The sequence below is a fragment of the Enhydra lutris genome, unplaced genomic scaffold, assembly GCF_002288905.1.
Source record: "Enhydra lutris kenyoni isolate GAN:26980312 unplaced genomic scaffold, ASM228890v2 scaffoldscaffold12, whole genome shotgun sequence".
NCBI lineage: Eukaryota > Metazoa > Chordata > Mammalia > Carnivora > Mustelidae > Enhydra > Enhydra lutris.
The window spans coordinates 72,312,017-72,332,140 of NW_019154096.1; the positions used below are offsets into that span (position 1 = coordinate 72,312,017).

The 20,124-nt window shown below is 43.7% G+C and overlaps 1 protein-coding gene across 1 annotated transcript; it reads right to left on the reverse strand.

The window, feature by feature from the left end:
- Positions 1–1,317: 1,317 nt before the first annotated feature.
- LOC111145358 (uncharacterized protein C10orf88-like) lies at positions 1,318–19,618 on the reverse strand. Its single transcript, XM_022500215.1, is given in 7 exon segments — positions 1,318–2,103; positions 4,983–5,437; positions 12,069–12,275; positions 17,169–17,238; positions 18,180–18,346; positions 18,348–18,384; positions 19,032–19,618. Coding segments are annotated over 7 exon segments (1,335 nt in total). The 5' UTR covers positions 19,196–19,618; the 3' UTR covers positions 1,318–1,868.
- Between the last annotated feature and the right edge of the window lie 506 nt (positions 19,619–20,124).

Sequence of the window (20,124 nt, forward strand, 5' to 3'; positions counted from 1 at the left end):
GGCAGACGGACGGGGCTGATCAGATGGCTGCACGCCAGGGTGCACTGTGTGACAGCCCAAAGCAGGCTCTCCAAGTTCGGCCTGTTTCAGAATAACCCCGAGATCCCTTGAAACCCCCATTCAGGGACCGCTCCTCCCTCTCTGGTCTGGTTCAGAAGATCTGCGTTGGGGCTCGAGAACCTTCACCTTTGACAAGGTCCCCACATATCTCTGACAAAGATTAGGAAGCAAACGATGAGAAATGCTGACCTAACTCGTCAGGCAATCAGATGTTACCGTGGTTCTGCATTCCCAGCACCCAGATTCCACTACAACACAAAGCAGAATGCTAAGAAATTCTGCAAGTGGGTTTGTGAGCAAAGCTCCACTCTGGTTTGCCTCCTGAGGCCCGGAGCCGATCGCGTCACTCTCCTCTTAAACCACGCCAATCTCGGGAGTGGAGCAGGCATGGTTTTCCAGAGCCAGACCCAGGCCCCCTTTTCAGGCCTTACCTCTGGCCACTACCTGACGTGCCTCCTGTGCGTTAGCTGACCTCAGCTGTCTTACGTCCCCCGAAAGAGAGCCTTCGGTGTGGCCTGCCTGTCTTTCTCTTGTCCAGCTGCTTGCTTCCCGACCGGGGGAGAGAGGGACCGAACGTGGGTCCATCTGAGGTAACTTGGAAAGAGAGTGTAGGGTAGGGAAAGGAGAGAACCATGGGAGGAGGACTCCTGTCTGCTGAAACCGACAGTCTGAGGAGCTGCAGGAAGACAGGCTGGCATAGCAGGTCACATGGAGTGTTGATGAGGCTGAAAAGCGGGGCTGGGGCCAAGTGAGGAAGAGCCTCCAATGACAGTCTCATGGCCACAGTGTAAGGGGAGTCCTAGGGCAGCAGCGTGCAAACTCGCTCTCTGCCCGGCACCCAGAGCACTGACAACCCAATGGTGCGAAGTGGGATGGAAACCTCAGCACGCCACCACAGGAGATGTAATAACACCCAAAGTGCTAAAAATGTGGAAATTAAAATACATAACCTGGATCTTGATTCAATTTCTTGATCATCACACATCCCTTGCAGCTACTTCAAACTCTGGTGTTTACCCGTGAAGGTACATTCGCTAGCTCTTACTCCATACTAAGCTCTTACTTACTGGCTTATTACGTGTGCAGGAAACTTTTACAAGAAAAAAAAGACTTTGAACAGAGAGTTTTTAAGTACTACAGTCTGCTGCTTCTGCTAAGCAAATTCAGGCAGTATTTTCTTAGGAAATAATAATAAAGCAATAAACAGATTTATGCACAGCAGTTTATAAATATAAGAAAATCAGTACCTCTAAATTTCTGATACATATAAAATGTTAAGTATATTGTTACAGAAATACCACATCTAATTTTTTATCTAAAATAAACAACATAAAACGTAATTTGGTGACTGGAAATTAAAAGGTTACAACGCTCAAGTACTCTATCTAGGGTTCCAAAGAACAATCAGTTAGAAAGAGAAAAAGAAACCAAATACTGTATTTTTTCACACCCCTAAAACATAAGCCCTTTGTATAAATTAAAATGGTAAACACATATACAATATAGACTCATGAATTAAATTAGAAATCCTTAAGTTTAAGCACTAAACAAAAATAAAAATAAATACAAGTGAAAAATAAGAGTAAACAATATTGCGAACAAAAATAACGGATGACCCGATCAAGTTAATCCTTGTGCACAGCCCTGGACAGACAGTAACAAGTACATTAAAATGAACACTGAGGTCGCTCGATGTACGTAAGATGATGCCCCCAAACGACACTAAATCCTTGCCTTGAACTCTGGGGGTTTAGGCTTTGCCATAAATACGTAATAAATATCTGTAGCACATCCTACGGGTTGAGCACTTATCTCTCTCCATTGGAAAGTCTTTCCCCAGAGTCACACTGTGTCAGGGCCATCCCAGGGGGTGGGGAGGGGGGATTCTGCAGCAGGTCCATCAACACAGCCATCTTCCTGTCCACGTGCTCCTGGAGTTGACGTATTCGCTGATCGATGGAGTCCACAAGCTTCTTTTCCAGCAGTTCCATATTTTTAGTAAGAATCTTTTCCAAGTAGGAGCACACAGGTTGCTCTTCCGTCCTAAAAATAAATTAAAAAACCAGTGTAACAATTATCCCTGATATCCTAACAGAAACAAGCGAACCATACGAAACGAGCCCCCAAAGTACGATGTGGAAATCTGTCTCCGCAACGCTGCCGTCTGGGTACGAGGGGTTTCCGGTGCTAAATCCATCTACAAGGGGCAATCATAGCCCTAAGCGCCCAAAGCGTGCCGCATCTCCGATTCTTTGCACATTTCAGCACAAAAGTGAAATGAGGGCATGACGAGAGGGAATGTCCCCCCTTACAGAACAAGTCTCTACAAAGGGTCTTGGATTTTGAGCCCCAAATCAAAACTGATCTGCCTCAATGTTTCTTAAGGTCTCCACATATGTCTTCCAAGAACTTCCCCAAGCAACCCCACAATTTCAAGGTTTGTTTCTTGTCACCCGCACAGCCTCACTAAGCACTGGAAGGTTCTCTTCTAACCTAATATGGAAACATATAAAAACGAATGTAACTGAAATGGGCAGAGAGAAATAACAATACTTAGAAGGGGAGCCTGGGTGGCTCAGGCTGTTAAGTGTCTGACCTCAGCTGGAGTCAAGGAGCTCAGGGTCCCTGCTCCAGAGGGGTGGTGTGTGGGGGAAGGGGGTCTGGATCTCTCTGCCCCTCCCCCATGCATGCGGTCTCAAATGAATAAATAAATTCTTAAACAACAACAGTAAAAGCAGTCCAGTTTCTTAGGTTCACAACCAATGTACACCAGGGCAGTGAACCTCAGGGCGTGGTCCACAACACCCTGCGGACCCGTGACTTGTTCAGCTTCCACCAAGTAGCAAGCGTTCTTACACAACAACCAACATGATGTCTGAACCCTTCACCCCCAGATCCTCAGGAACGTACGGTGACATTTCCCAGAGGCTACACGAGGTGTGATGTCACCGCTCGGGTGAGCAACAGAAGCTGTGGTCGAGCAAGAGTTCTTCTGTGTCTTAGACTGTCCGAGGGCAGTCAGTTTAGGGTCTAAATATTGTCTTCAGCATGAACCCCGTTTGTCCTCAGCACTTCTGCGCTCTCATCGGCTACTGAAGCCACATGCTGGAGGGCAACACAGATGAGAATGCGAGCAGATGCTAACATCGATTCTACACGTCACCTAACACCATTCTGAGTTGTTCTTTAGAAAATACCTTTGTCATAAAAATTGTTACTAACATAATGGGTCTGTTATTTTTAAACAAATGAATCCTTTCATATACTCTGCATAAATAAAGCTTCTTCACAGTCCTCAATTACTCTTGAGAGTGCCGAGGCCAAAAAGATTGAGAACCCCACTCTAGAATATAGAGCGGTTTTAAAAACCATTATTTTTTTTCAAGGACTCCAGCTTCACAGGAAGTTGTAAAGATACGAGAGTTCCCCCGTAGCCTTCCCCCAGTGGTCCCAATGGTTACATCTCACCCAACTCTGGAGAATACAAAAGCAGAAAACGGATGTTGGGACAGTGTGCGCAGGTGCCGTCCTCCCACAGGTACACACGTTCACGTGAACATCACAACTGAGATCACAACTATTCCTTCACTACAAACATCTCCCCATTGTCACAGCCGCTCCCTAACGCCCTCCAGTCTGAACGCCCGCAACCACCAATACGGTCTCCATCTCCACAACTCCATTTTGGGAACGTTACACAAATGCAATCTTGGTGTGTGACCTCCTGAGATTCTCCTGTCCCTCAGCATAGAATGTCCTCAGGAGCCATCCAAGTTGCTGCGCGTGTCAATGGTCCGTTCCTTTTTACTGATTAGCATCCTGCGATATGGATATACCAAGTTTGTTTAACTGTTCATCTAGTTTAAGACATTCTGGTTGCTTCCAGTTTGGGACTGTTATGTAGACATAAAGCTGCATGAAGAACTGGGCATAGTTTCTTGTGTCAACATAAGTTCTCATTTCTCTGGGATAAATGCCAAATACATTGCTGGCTCACATGGTAAATGTTTAGTTTTCAAGAAACTGCCCAAATATTTTTTACGGTGGCTGTAGCATTCTATACCCTACCAGCAACGTAGAAGAGATCTAGTTTCTCCATATCTGCAGCAGCATTTGGTATTGTTACCATTTTTTGTTTTTAATCTTCAAATAACTGTGCAATAGTATCTTGTTTTGATATTCATTTCCCCAGTAGCCACGAAGTTGATGATGATCATCTTTTCACTTGCTTATTTGATATATGCACCCTTCCTAATGTCTCCATGTCTATTGCCCATGTTCTGATTGAATTTTTTTCTAACGTGAATTTTGGGAGCTACAGGAATGGAGGCCATTTGTTAAATGTGTGACTTGCAAATTTTGCTCCCACTTTGTATCTGTATTTTCATCCTCTTAACAGGGTCTTTCACAAGGCAGAAGCTTTAAATTTTGATGCGATCCAAAAGGTCAATGTTTCCATTATTGTGATTCTGGTATCATCTAAGGGTCTTTTCCTAGTCTTAGGTCTCCAAATGTTCTCCTACATATTATCAGAAAAGTTTTATAGCTTTATGCTTGTTTATTTTTTTTTAAGGATTTTATTTTTAAGTAATCTCTACATCCAACATGAGTATCAAACTCACAACCCCAAGATCAAGAGTTGCACACTGTGCAAAAAATAAAAAAATAAACTAAAAAATATAAAAATTAAGTTTAAAAAATAAAAATAAAAATAATTTAAATAAAGAGTTGCACACTCTGCTGATTGAGCTAGCTAGGCGCCCCTATAACTTTACATGTTACGTTTAAGTCCTTGATCTATGTTGAGCTATAGATCCTAAAAATACTGGAAATAGCTACAGGCAGTGGTGAGACAAATCTATTTTCCTCCAACTAATTCTTCCATCTATGAAACCTAAACCAGATTTGTCTGAAATACTTACGCAACGCCAACGACACCTTCCCCGGCCTTAGCGATGCCTTCCTGCCACCTGGCGCTACGTCCCACGCGGAGACGGTTAACCTGACTACATAAATTCTGGAGAAAAGGCAGCAACTCAGAGTTAGGTATATTTGAGGCGTCACTTGCTTTCTTCGGCAGGAAAGAAGAAACTGCATTTCTGAGGTCACTCTCAAGAAGAGAATGGTTTGGCGGCACAACGTGATAGTCTTTGAGGCGTGTAGTGTTTCCTCCACCCGGTGGCTGTGGACTTTTATCGACGCAAGCGTTTAAGTCTTCCGTCAGGGTTCCAGACGTCAGTCCGGTTCTGAAAGGGAAAGGCGTGGAGGGGGACTTGTCGGAGGCTCCCGAAGCAGCTGAGGACTGCAGGTCCGCCACTCGTCTGTAGCCAGTATTTCCCAAAACCGCCTGAAGCTGCTCTCCCACGGGAACACAGTTCTAAGCAAGGGAAAGAAATACACGTTACTATCGGTAGTGGTGACGGCTAACTTTTGGGGTAACTACTGTGAGTCAGGCAAGGTGCCTTCTTTCTCTGATCCTCTGAACAGCCACACGAAGTAGGCTACAAGTGCTACCCGATCTTAAGCTGAAGAGACCACAGCTGAGGTGAAACCAAGGCTAAAGGTAACCCGGCTCTGGGGATGCAGCTTGTAAGTGGCAGAACTGGGACAGGAACACAGACCACCGAACTCCAGAGTCAAGGCTTTTAATGATTTCACTGCAATTTTCCCTAAAGGAAATTGTTTTTTTTTTGGTTTTATTTATTTATCCGACAGACAGAGATCACAAGTAGGCAGAGAGGCAGGCAGAGAGAGGAGGAAGCAGGCTCCCCGCTGAGCAGAGAGCCTGATGCGGGGCTCGATCCCAGGACCCTGGGATCATGACCCGAGCCGAAGGCAGAGGCTTTAACCCACTGAGCCACCCAGGCGCCCCCAGAGTCAAGACTTTTAATGATTTCACTGCAATTTTCCCTAAAGGAAATATTAAATATTAGCATGCTTAGTAAAACTGCATTAGCATTAACGCCTCCACTACAAACGTCTCCTTAATTTATGGCGATAAATACAGTACTCTCAACTGAGGCACAATAACTGATAATATATTTAGAATTAAATATCATCCATCAAGTTTCCCATATAACAAGCTAACCTAAGGAAATTTTTTATAACTAGCTTATCATGGAAGATACACCAGATAGCTTACATACTAGAAGTCTGAGGTTTTATCAGTACATTTGCAACATCTACAACGACTAAAATGAGCCTACTTTTGGTTCCATCTGCTTTAATGATCTGTAGGATAACAGTTATGTTTTATGGCCTCAACTGAACTGGCTATGCCGTATTAGTTCATGACAACAGTCCGGCTCACTTCTGTAATGAAGTCACATGGTTTTCCATGCAGGGGCATGTTCTTGCTATGCTCTTGCTATACTCTTCAATTTCTCCACAACAGCAAAGCAAAGCAATTACTTCTGGCCCACTAAATGGTTACATTAGAGGGCTGTATCCCAAATTATAAACACAAAACTCTATTCTTATTCAGGAAATACCATCACATCCTTACTGCTGCTCAACACCTACTGAAAGAGACAGACCAGTATTATACAGGTCAGCTGAAGAGACTCAGTATATACATTGTCTAGACACTCGAAAAAATGATTTCTGGACCAAATGACCAAAATGACCAAAACTCATTCAGTCAACAAACATTTACCAGAAATCTATTCTGTGTTTCCAGCACAGGAAATATGTGCATGAACAAAACAAATGAAAATTACTGATATGTAATACAGTAAGCACCAATACAGGAACAGGGAACCAATACAGGAGCAGGGAACAATGGAAAGAAGGAAGGAAGGAAGAAAGGAAGAAAAGTCGGAAGGAAGGAAGGTAGGCAGGCAATGCAGCACGTGGATGGAGATGGAGATGGTGGTAAATACTTTGGGGAAAATAAAGGAGGCAAGGAGAATAATGAGAGCCAGGGAAGTTGGTGGGGTAGGAATGGGAGGGTCTCCATGAAACTTCTTTTGCTAAACTGTACTTTGGAGGAATACTCTTTGTAAACAAATGTTATCTTCTACTGAATGCAAGTTTTGGATAACTCTTAAATTAGTCCTAGAAGATAGACTGCATATAATTATGTAATATATATAATTATATTATAATTTTGTATATAATTATACATATATTTTGTATATATAATTATATATAAAATTTTAAAATTCAACAACTCTCCTTGAGTAGAAAGGAGCCTTAATCATGATGACAAAGCTAAACTATTTTTGGTAGTAGTAAACAGTCCAAAAAAACCTTAATGACAGAAAATTGAAAATACTTTTTTTAACTGTATTTTATTTTTAGAGAGAGAGATACCATGAGTTGGGGGGTGGCAGACGCAGAGAGAAAGAGAGAGAGAATCCCAAGCAGGCTCCATGCCAGGTACAGAACCCAACTCAGGGCTGGATCTCATAACCTGAGCCAAAATCAAGGCTGGATCTCATAACCTGAGCCAAAATCAAGAGTCGGATGCTTAACAGACTGAGCCACTGAAGCACCCCAGAAACTGAAAATTCTGTATAAATAGCAGTGAAATCAATGTCAAAATTGTATATGATAATTAATTTGGCAGAAATTTTAATTAAAATCTAAATGCAAATAGGTATTTGCTCTGTTAGGTTTTCTTTTCTAATATATCAAATTTTGACTAGAAGAAATTCACGGATTATAAAAGTGGTCATATTTTTCTCAGATGACAGCTCTTAAGGTAATTTCCTTTTCCTCTTGGTATTACATATCCTGGAATTTACAGGTGAGTCTATAGGGCAGTAAATAAACCAACTTTGGGTGCTGGTGGCTATTCTTCTGTTTCCTTTGTTTCATTTGCTTCAATTCTTAATTTTCTTGTGCTGCCTGTCACACGTTGCCTTGTATGGGCCACCAAACCCTTTTAAAAGTAGGCAGGGGAGTGGGGAGGAAATAATTTATACGTATCTATTGCTTAGGCTCCATGTTACATGTTATATAGAAAACAAAGAGTAGCTTAAAAGAACATAAAATCATTCATGTGGAATTATGTCCATATACCTATACGTGAATACGTAAAGGACTATTATCTGTGTATACACATAATTTAATGTATGTGTACATTTACCCCCAGACTTGTGAAAAATTAAGTGTTTATTTCTGACTATCTTATCAGATATCTGAAAGGACTGTCTAACTTTTATTATAAAAAATTTAAACAAGTATCGGGGCGCCTGCATGGTTCAGTGGGTTAAAGCCGCTGCCTTCGGCTCAGGTCATGATCCCAGGGTCCTAGGATCGAGCCCCGCTGAGGAGCTGAGGCTCCTTTGATCAGCAGGGAGCCTGCTTCCTCCTCTCTCTCTGCCTGCCTCTCTGCCTACCTGTGATCTCTGTCTGTGAAGTAATTAAAATCTCTAAAAAAAAAAAAAGTCTCTACCATTAAAAAAAAAAAAATTTAAACAAGTATTATCTTGAGAAAGCAAGAAAAAAGATATTTGTATTTCAAAGGCGAAAAAAGTAAACCGTGTAAACCCTGCATAACTGAGTATGTTTTCTTCGAGAAAAATGGGGTGCACCCTTTCATTCAGGTAGCATTAAATGAAAACTATAGGCTAGGCACTTTGATATATAATTCCTATTCAATTTCCGTAAATTTTAAAGCAAAAACAAATCAGAGCCAGCAAATTTTAACTTCAAACTTAATGAAGTAAGAAAAAACTTTAACAAAACTTTCAAGCACACAAGCAACCCCAAAGCATAGGTGAAGCAGGGAAGGTAGAGGGCTTCTAACAAAGCTTCCCAGGTAGCTTCTCTTCCCTTCACGACAGGCGCAGCCCAAACTAACGTAGGGGGGTTCTAGTGTATGCAGTTACACAGCTTCCACCGAAGGAACAGTTCTGGTCATGAGACAGCCCTACTTTATTTATTTACTTTTAAGATTTTATTTTTAAGTAATCTCTACATCCAACTTGGGGCTCGAACTTACAAGCCCAAGATCGAGAGTCACACACTCTACCATCTGAGCCAGCCAGGCACCCCAAAACATCTTGACTTTATACTTAACAAACGGTTACACAGCTTACATGACATTTTCCAGGGAGGCAGTCCATAGATTCCTGCTTGTTAATAATATGCAATCCTAGAACCAGGTAAGCCCTGTAAGAATCATCACATAAACAGAGTCTTCCCACCTGGAAGAGGTCTTACGTTGGGATGTTTAAAAGAAGATTTAACTGAATCACCTTCCTTCTTCCCAGGTGTTCCCCCAAATGTCCCCATATACAAGGATTTAGTGGGGGGAGGGGACAGGTCACAATAAGTGCACTGGAGGGAAGGACCTGCATGTGTTTCTACATACTCAGAAAACTCTAGGATACGCACCAAGCTGGGGAACACAATGAGAGCTGGAAGAGCACTTTTATGATTTACTTAATGCACTTCTGAATGGATTAAAATCTCTGGCCAAGAGAACATGTTATTTTTGGAATTACACCAAAAAACTTAAAGACATGGCAAAAAACAAAAGCAAAAAACAAAAAACCTATCCATGTCATCTCTTTTTCCAAAGTGAAGTTTTTAGAACATAAAAATCGGTCCATGAGCTGATTTAATTTATTAACCCTCTCTGATGTTTCCAAAGAGTTGCACACAAAAAAGTAATTTCTTCTGTTTTACATTTTCTATCTCCATGGGATCCTTTTCCTCAATCATTTGTTCTCAAAGTATACTATGCATACGACTTCTCTGGACGTCTGTTCGATAAACGGATTCCCGGATCCACCTTCTGGGTTTCAGGTCATTGGTGCCAGCCAGGAATCTGCAGTTTATAAACATTCCAAGGGATTCTGATACAGGCGAGCTCCTTATCGCTACCATTCCCGAAACAAAGCCATTTACCCTGGGTACCTCCACATTTCAACTACCCCCATTTACTCCCTACTCCCTCCAAATCTGGTTTCTGTCTCATAATCATTCGATCTGACCCTCTGAAGACCTCCAAGAAGCACTTAAACTTGACCATCCAGAAGGCACATACATCATATACTTATTTGGAGCCACAAACAAGACAGACCAGCTCCCTGTCGGCAGGAAGCTTATATTTTAAAGAGATAAACAGACCGATATGTAAACAACAGCAAAGGAGTCAAGAAGGCTCTGACAAAAATATGATGCAGACTTGGCGGGAAAGGCTATTTTAAACTGGTGGTTGGGGAAGGTCTCTAAGGATGTAACATTTAAGCTGATATCTTAATAAAAAAGAGAAGTCCAGGCTCGCCAAGGTCTGGGGAAAGGGCTTCTCAAGAAAGAGAACAGTTAAGAGTGCAAAGGTCCCGAACACACCTGAGTATCTGAGGACTAACACGCCAGCGTGCCTGAGTCCGCGGAGCTGGGAGATCTGGCCAGAGATGAGGTTAAGGAATCAAAGAAGGCCCAGATCTTAGATGCCAGGGTAAGGAATCTTTGGGTTAATTCTAAGTGTGATGGGAAGCAGTCAGACGGCTTTACACAGGGAAGGATGGGTCTGTTTTACCCTCCGAGATTATTCTGGTCACCTTGTCGGGAATGGATGCAGTGGAGGAGGACCAGTGAGGGACTTCTGGAGGGTCAAGGTGCGGTGATGGTAGGAGAGAAAGAAAAGTATGGAACCGGTACTTTTTTGAAATCCTCCTTTCCAGGGTTCCCATGATCACCATCGACTCTCCCAATTTCCCTGTCTTGGCCCATTGTATCGGTGACACCTGTACAAAATTACCACTGGTAAACTTCACAAAAGGTACATAAGTTGCTTATTTAGACTATTTCTTTTAAATTTTCCCATTAATCCTTTGATCTTAGCAGTATTATCATTTAGATTTTGAACACAAAGAAATTCATGTAAAAAAGATGAAGCACTGCCAAATTACACAACTACTCATGTCAGCACCACACCCTGAAATCAGGTCTCCTGACATTAGATTTTGCCTCGTGCTACTCAGTCACACCCAGTCTTCTGCTGTTCTATTCCTTTTCTTGCTCCCGATATCCTTACCAAACCTAGCTACTCCCCCACGGACCTTTCTTGCTTGCTCTGGCTCTCCCTCCACCACTTTCCCTGCTGTCTATTGGGGTCCATCTCTCAAACCTCCCTTCACTCCCCCATGCCCACGCCCACCTATGCTTCCAAATGCTCGCACTCTACAATTCACGTCTACAACTTAACATTCCCAAATCAAACTCCCTTTTTCCCAAGCAGTCTCCTCCCTTGGGTTCCATTTATATTGTTGGTATCACCATCTTCAAAACCGCAATACCCCTCTTTAACTCTATTTTTCTCCAGCAAACCAATATCAAGTAGGTTGTCCAGAGCCAATGGCACCATCGTTGTATTATCTCACAATCCAGGATGTCTAATTTAGACCCTCCTTGACTCTCCTCTGGATGAGGGAAGGCACATGGAACTGCTCCCCCTGGAGTCACACATCCTACTGATTCATTGTTTCTTCTCATTCCTGTTACACGCATAGCATGGCGCCGGGTTAGTTTCTCAAAATGTAAGCAAAACTATGTATGAACTTCAAAAGTAACATTCAAAGCCCTCTATGATCCAGCCCCAAACTAAACTCCCCCAACCACTTCTTCACCCAGAGATGTGAACTTCTATTCATTTCCTAGCTATACCCTGTTCCTTCTGGCCCTGAAGAGTTAAGCCATGTTATCTTCTCTCTCCCAAATTGCATCCCTCCAAATTTACTTGTCCAGTCCCACCCTTCTTCCTTAAAGGCCTAGATAAAATGAGACTATAAATATCCTTAAAGATCCTTAAACTAATTAATCTTTGAACTTTCTAAAGTGTTCAAAACATTGCCTGATTCACTAAGAAGGTGCTTAATACTTACTGAATGAGTAAATTCACAGAAAATTGTGAAGATCTGTAGTAAATTTTGTAGAAGATCAAAAATCAACAGTAAAAGTTCAAAGAAAAAAACTTAAGTCGATACATGTCCTTTGAAAAAGCTGTCATTTAAATCATTAATGGTATCTGGACGGAATCCATGTCCACCTACCTGCTGCTGAAATTTAACCATATTCATCAACTGCTGAGCACCAGGTGACAACTTGGACCCCATGGCCTCCATGAGAGTTTGGACCCTCTGCAGGTCTATCCTTGATCCTAGAGCAGGAGAGCTTGTTGAAGAATTTGCTGAAACCCGCCTCAACTGTACCACAATTTTACTGATGAACACACGTTGCTTTTCACCAAAGGAGAGCAACTATTATAAAACAAAGAAGTTCCAGAAAAAAAAAATATTAAACAATAATCACTATTTAAGGTCACTTTTCTATATAAGCTAGCAATAATAATGTATTTAGGAAAATAAATATAAACTTTAAATACACTTACATTTTTAAGTTTTCCTGAAAATTTTAACGATCAGCACTTCTAATTTACCATGAGGCTCATAAGAACTGTTTAAATAAAAGAATATAACTTCAAACTGAAAAAATACACAGAATTACAAAAGGAACTAGAGTAAAATTTCATTCACTTACATTAATGAATAAAAATAAACGATACCAATCCAAGAAGCTGGCACAGCTAGCTAGAATACTATTTAATACAAAAGAAGGCTTTACAAAAGCACTTCCAAAGTATTTACTGAAATACGAAAGATAAATCAGTCTTGTAGAATTTAGAATTAAAAGAGATAGTTAATACGGTCTAACATAACCTTCTGGTTCACACACAAAAAAGACGAGGTTGGGGTGATTTTCTGACTGTCAAAATATTATGTAAACTGGTAAAAGTTAAGCTTGGAATCTAGACCTCTGGCTTCTGTAGCAGTGTCCTACCCAGTGCTTTATGCTGCCTTATTTCATCCATGTTTCTGAACCAAAAGACATTCCTCGTGGGATACGGACAACAAAGTAGCAAAGTGGAAAGGGACCAGGATTTAGAATCAGACAAACCAATGATGACTCAACTTAGAGCCTGTGTTTATCTCGGGAAAAGGCAAAAACCTGAGTCAGGAATAAAATGAGGGAGGGTAAAAACAATGATTTTTACATGGTTGTTATGAGGACTAGGTGTTAAAATTCCCAGTACCTACCACTGAGTAAATGCTCAAAAAGATGGGTCATTTAACTATTAACTTTCATATACTATTGCCCCAGAAGAAGCTTCTCTAATGAGACTACCCTTAGCACTCCCATAGAACTTCTATTGAACAGTTAACAAAAAACACTTACCTTCAGAGACACACATAAAACCATATGTAACATGACAACACAGGTCAAGACCCATAATCTAAGAACTCTGTGTGTGGTACCAAAAAGGTGACTGTCCTCAACAATTAAGGAACTTCCACATTAAATTTATACACCTACCCTAATAGCCCTTTCTGCTTTTTTTTTTCTTTTAAAGATTCTATTTATTTATTTGACAGAGATTACAAGTAGGAAGAGAGGCAGGCAGAGAGAGAGGAGGAAGCAGGCTCCCCGCTGAGCAGAGAGCCCGATGCGGGGCTCGATCCCAGGACCTTGGGATCATGACCTGAGCCGAAGGCAGAGGCTTTAACCCACCGAGCCACCCAGGCACCCCCCTTTCTGCTTTTTCATCCCCACTGCCCCACCACAGAATTAGGGACATATCTTACTCACTGAGTCAACTTATAATCTATTTCATCACACCAGAATGTGAGCAATAGGAGGTGGGTCATTCATTATATTACTGCTAATTCCAACATGTCTAGTTACAGACCTAGCATCAGTAGGCATTCAAATATTTGTGGAATGCATGAAACACTTTATTTAAATAAATTTGGAAGCTATTAATATATACTATACATCTGGAAGCTATTAATATATACTATACAAAATAGTATCTTAGAATAATCAGTTCTGTAAATTTGCTACCAACATGCTATGAGATTACTTATGTTTTCTTACTCTAAAGTCTTGTAACCTTATATAAACTAATGTGGAGATAAAAGATAGCAAGGATTTATTTCCTTTTAAAAAATTTTAAATTTAAAAACACCTTTATTGAGATATAATTAACATGCCAAACAATCAGATGGTTTAAAGTATACAATTCAGGACATTTTAGTATATTCACAGAGTTGTGTAGCCATTATAGTTTTATTTTATTCTATTTTTTTTTCTTTTCATATATTTTTTTTAAGTTCTAGTTAGTTAACATACAGTGCAATACAGGTTTCAGGAGCAGAATTCAGTGTTTCATCACTTAGACACAACACCCAGTGTGTATCATAACAAGTGCCCTCCTTAATACCCATCACACATTTAGCCCATCTCCCACCCACTTCCTTCCAACAACCCTGTTTGTTCTCAATCTTTAAAAGCCTCTTATGGTTTGTGTCTCTTTTTTCTCCCCCATACATTCATCTGTTTTCTTTCTTAAATTCCACATGAGTGAAATCATATGATATTTGTCTTTCTCTAACTTATTTCGCTTAGAATACACTCTAGCTCCCTCCATGTTGAAATGCAAATGTCAAGATTTCATTCTTTTTGATGGCTGAGTAATATTCCATTGTATACATATACATCTTTTAACCATTCATCAGCCGATGGACATTTGGTCTCTCTCCACAGTTTGGCTACTATAAACATCATCGTTGATAACGCTGCTAAAAACACTGGGGTGCATGTACTCTCTGAATCTTTATTTTTGTATCTTTTGGGTTATTACCTGGTAGTGCAATTGCTGAGTGGTAGGGTAGTTCTATTTTTAACTTACTGAGGAACCTCCATACTGTTTTCCAGAGTGGCTGCACCATTTGCATTCCCACCAACATTTCAAGAGGCTTCCCCTTTCTCCACATCCTCACCAACACCTGTTATTTCTTGTGTTGTTAATTTTAGCCATTCTGACAGGTATCAGGTGATATCTCCTCATGGTTTTGATTTACATTTCCCTGATGATGAGTGATGTTGGGCATCGTTCACATGTCTCTTAGCCATTTTTATGCTTTTTTGGAAAAATGTCTATTTTTTAAAATTTATTTACTTATTTATTTGACACACAGAGAGAGAGATCACAAGTAGGCAGAGAGGCAGGCAGAGAGAGAGGAGGAAGCAGGCTCCCTGCTGAGCAGAGAGCCCGATGCGGGGCTCGATCCCACGACCCTGAGATTATGACCTGAGTGGAAGGCAGAGGCTTTAACCCACTGAGCCACCCAGGCGCCCCAAAAAATGTCTATTTTTGTCTTCTATTTCTTAACTGGATTATTTGATTTTGGGGTGTCAAGTTTGGTAAGTTCTTTAAAAGACTTCGGATTCTAACCCTTTATCAGATGTCATTTGCAAATTTCTTCTCCCATTCTGTAGGCTGCATTTTAGTTTTGTTAATTGTGTCCTTCACTGTGCAGTAACTTTTTATCTTGATGAAATCCCAATAGTTCATTTTGTCTTTTGTTTCCCTTGCCTCTGCCAAGAAGTTGCTCCAACCAAGATCAAAGAGGTTGCTGCCTGTGTTCCCCTCTAGGATATTGATGGTTTCCTGTCTCACATTAGGTCTTTCATCCATTAAAATTTTTTTTTTTTTTGTATCTGGTGTAAGACAGTTGTCCAGTTTCATTCTTCTGCATTTTGCTGTCCAATTTTCCCAACACCATTTGCTGAAGAGACTGTCTTTTTTTTTTTTTAAGATTTTGTTTATTTAATCGACAGAGATCACAAGTAGGCAGAGAAGCAGGCAGAGAGAGGAGGAAGCTGGCTCCCTGCTGAGCAGAGAGCCCGATGTGGGGCTCAATCCCAGGACCCTGAGATCATGACCCGAGGTGAAGGCAGAGGCTTAACCCACAAAGCCACCCAGGGGCCCAGAGACTGTCTTTTTTCCACTAGATATTCCTTCCCACTTTGTTGAAGATAAATTAACCATACAGTCGTGGGTCCATTCCTAGGTATTCTGTTTCATTGATCTACATGTCTGTTTTTGTGCCACTACCATAGTGTCTTGACTACAGCTTTGTAGTAAAGCTTGAAGTCCGGAATTCTAATGCCTCCAGCTTTGCTGTTCTTTTTCAGGAGTGTTTTTGCTACATGGGGCCTTTTGTGGTTCCATACAAATTTTAGGATTGTTTGTTCCAGCTCTGTGAAAAATGCTCACGGTGTTTTGATAGGAACTGCATTACATGTATAACTGCTTTGGGTAGTACAGATATTTTAACAATGTTTGTTCTTCTAGTCCATGAGCATGGAATGTTTTTCCACTTCTTTCCATCCTCTTCAATTTTATTCAAAAGTTTTCTAAAGTTTTCAGAATATAGATTTTTCACCTCTTTGATTAGGTTTATTCTTTGGTAACTTAATGGTTCTGGATGCTAGTCATTGCAATTTTAGAACATCACCCAAAAAGTGGCCATGTATCATTGGCAGTCACTCCCCATCCCACCAATACCCACCCCGTAGCCCTAGATAATAACTAATCTGCTTTCGGTCTCTATGGATTTGCCCATTTTGGACCTTATGTATACATACACACAGACTCATACGATATTATGATTCCAACTTCTTTCACACAGTATGCTTCAAGGTTCACCTGGGTTTCTATATGTATTTCTATATGACTGAATACTTTTCCATTGTGTGGATATAACATATTTTGTTTACACATTTAGTGATGGATAGTTGGGTTGTTTTCTTTGTAACCTTTTGGCTATTAGGAATGATGATGAACGTTCATGTACATATGAAGAATTTTTTTTTTTGGGTCCGCTAATTTATCCATAAAGTAGTTCGAAAGAAATAGAGATTTGCACCAGCTCACTTGACTAGGCAACAAAACAGGAAGAATATCCTGGCCTATGCCTTCTTGCTCAGTAACTTTTCTCTAGGCTCTACTGAGAACACTAAAGTTCACTTCTATGATATTTTTCATATTCAAGACATAAGTCCAAATCCCTTTAACTTCTGGATACTCTTCTCTAAAACGTCCCCAATTCCCTTCTTTCTTGATAGAGCTCCCTATATCCTTCCCTATAAGCCAAAACTGCTTATAGTTTTCACGATACATATTTTTATATAAAGATAATCAGAAACAAAGTTGGACTAACCATATTACTGAACCAACAGAAAACAAGTACAAATTATACAAAAACATTTGCAGTTGTCAAATTAGTTAAAATCTAGTGATGACTTACCTTTATTTTACAAGCATGACTGGAAGACTCCAATTTTAAGTACTTTTTGTAGAAAATAATCTTGTGCTCACTAAAAAGAAAATAAAATTTAAATTACTCTTAATTCTATTATTTTAAATAGTTACATTTAAAAATGAATTATTCCAAATGAATAAAGAAACAGCAGAATCAAAAAATTCAGAAAACAAACTGATGGTTGCCAGAGGGATGGGCAAAATGGATGAAGGCAGGTGAGAGATACAGGCTTTGGGTTATGGAATGAATAAATAGTTGGAATAAAAGGTACAGTATAGGAAACTTAGTCAATGACACTGTAATAGCCTTGTATGGTAACAGATGATACTGTAATAGCATTATCTCACTGATACTGTAATAATACTGTACGGTAACAGATGGAAGTTATACTCCTGGTGAGCACCTCACGACCTATAAAGGTGTTGAATCACTATGTTATACACCCGAAACTAGCGTAACGTTGTATGTCAGCTGTACTCAAATAAGGAAAAATTGTCTCTAAGCCATTCCTTAAATCCTGAGATTGAATCGGGTAGAATCTTTGTATCAGAACCTAGAGAAAAATCACACTGTAGCAGGCTGAACTGTGTGTAGGTCACAGACTGGTGTGGCAGAGTCTTGGGCCTGGGCACCACTTGTAATGGGTTTCCTTTCAGAAAAATGTGCTCACTTCCAGACTAACTGCCAAATTGCCTCTGAAAACAGACCACCGCGTGTTCAGGGAGACCGCCAAGAAGCAGGAATAAGGAGGGACTGACTGCCTGTCGTCCGTACAGTCTATACGGTCTGCGAACTGGTCCGCTCCACGCAGTCCCCTGCCGCAATCGGCTGGAAACCCGCACACCGACCACCGCGGAAGAGCGGACTTGGACGCTCTCCAAGAGCCCTCACAGGGGAAACTCCCGCCGCTCCGGTACGGCGGCAGCTTCTGTCGGCCGGCGCCAGGCCATCCACACACAGCACAGAAGCTCGGAGAGCCCCGCCCCGCTCACACACCTGTCACCCGGGTCGCCGCCGACGGCCTCGCCCCGGCTGGTGCCGCAGTACTCCTCTCCCAGGTACACCTCCATGTTCCTGGCCGAACTCAGAAGGCCGACAGACACGATCTCCTCAGCCCCGCCGGGCTCGCAGCTCAGCTGAAGGAAGCAGGGCTTCTCCCCCCGGGCTGCTCGGGCCGCTCTCCAAAACCACCAGATCGTGGCTGAAAGGAAAACCGTCCCGCGCGCTCCTCAGTCTGCGCGTCCGAACCCCGCTCGCGACCCTCTGGCCGGGCCGCGGGTCCTCCTGACCCACTTCGTCTACACGGAGGGCCCCGCGCCTTCCCAAGCACCGACCGACGCTCGGCACAGATTCCCGAGGGAACGGGCCCTCCGCACAGCGGGGCCTCGCCGCCCACTGCGTCCTCGATCGCCGCCGCCACCCCCCGCACTCCCTTCTCCCGACGGAGAACGTCCCCGGGCACCTGCGGTGCGCACCACAGCGGGACGCGGGAGACCCCGAGAGGCACCGCCTATCTTCTCCCTCAGGAAGCTGACGGGGACTCTCGACAGCCACACGCGCTCGCGCCGACGCGGGGGGACGCGAAGCCTCGGCCGGTGCGTTTGCGCGGGGCGAGGGGGCGGCGGGGGCCGGTTCCGACCCCGCGGAGGTGCGGGTCCCGGGCCGCCAGCCCCGCGCCCGGCACTCACGCCCCCGACCCCCGCTCCCCGCCCACACCGGCCGCCAGCTCCGCTCCCGGATCCCGGGCCCACACCCGCTCCCCGCACTGCCCGCGCCTGCCCTCCCGGCCCCCCCGAGGAGCGCGACGGTCCCGCAGCGGCGGCCCCAGTCCCCGCCGGCCCGGCGCACCCCGCGGCAGGCGGCGTCAGCGGTTCCTCCCAGTCCAAGTCCCGGGCGCCGAGGTCAGCCCGGGTGAGACGGAGGCTGTGGGCCAGGACTCCGCGGGCCGCATCCCAGGAAGAGGCCAGCATCGGGCGGCGGGTCAATCCCGCGTCCTCGGCCCGGCTCTCCATTCTGCCGCCGCCAGCCCAGGCCCAGTCCGGAACCTCTCTTCCAGGGCTCGCGTTTCCGCCAGGACAGAGGGGAGGCGAAGAAAGACAGCGACTTCCGGCTCGGTTGGCTTCAAACCTAAGACCGGCCGCTCCTCGCCCAGTGGGGAAGAAAACCAGGTGCCGGAGACACGCATGCGCGCGCCGGGCGGCTTCGGCAACGCGCTTCCAAACCTGCGCGGTGGAAGAACTCGAGGGCGGAGCATGCGCCCCGACGGCTCCCGGGCCTAGGGCTGGAAGTGTGCGCAGGCGCGGCGCGGGCGCGCGGGAACGGGGCGGGTTTTGCACGTGGGCCCGCGGACATAGCAGGCGGGCAAAGCAGGCGGGCGCTGTGGACGACGGTTGCGGATCCGCCCTGGCGGGTCAGTCCAATGAGGAGAGTCCGTGGTCAGGTAGGGGTGGTGCGGTCGCCGCACGCGCCGCGTTGGGCCTGCTGCGGAGCGTCGGCCTGTCTGCGGTGGACGCCGCGGCCTTCCCGCCCACAGCAGCGGAGCGGGCGGTGGGTGGGTGGCTGCGGGCAGCTTGGCTGTAGCAGGCGGGGGTTGGCAGGAGCGCGCGGGAGCAGGCTTCGGGGCTCTGGTGGAGGAGCCTCTGAGCTGGGGCTTGAAGGACCTTTAACGTTTGGGTCCGAAAAGTGGAGCAGATGGAACTTCCTAGTTGCCCCTCGGGGTAGGAAGGTAACTGGTACCTCCCTGCTCCTTCCTGTTAACCTCATCTTGAAAAAGCCGATGATTAGATTCAAATAAAACTCTAATGTAAGCGGTCTTCGAATTTGGGCTGTCAGCCATGTATTTAGGATGGTATTCTCTCTAGAAAATAGAAATCTCACTCTGTCTCCTGTTAATTTTTAGGACTTCTTTTTCAGGGTTTTTTGTTTTGTTTTGTTTTGTTTG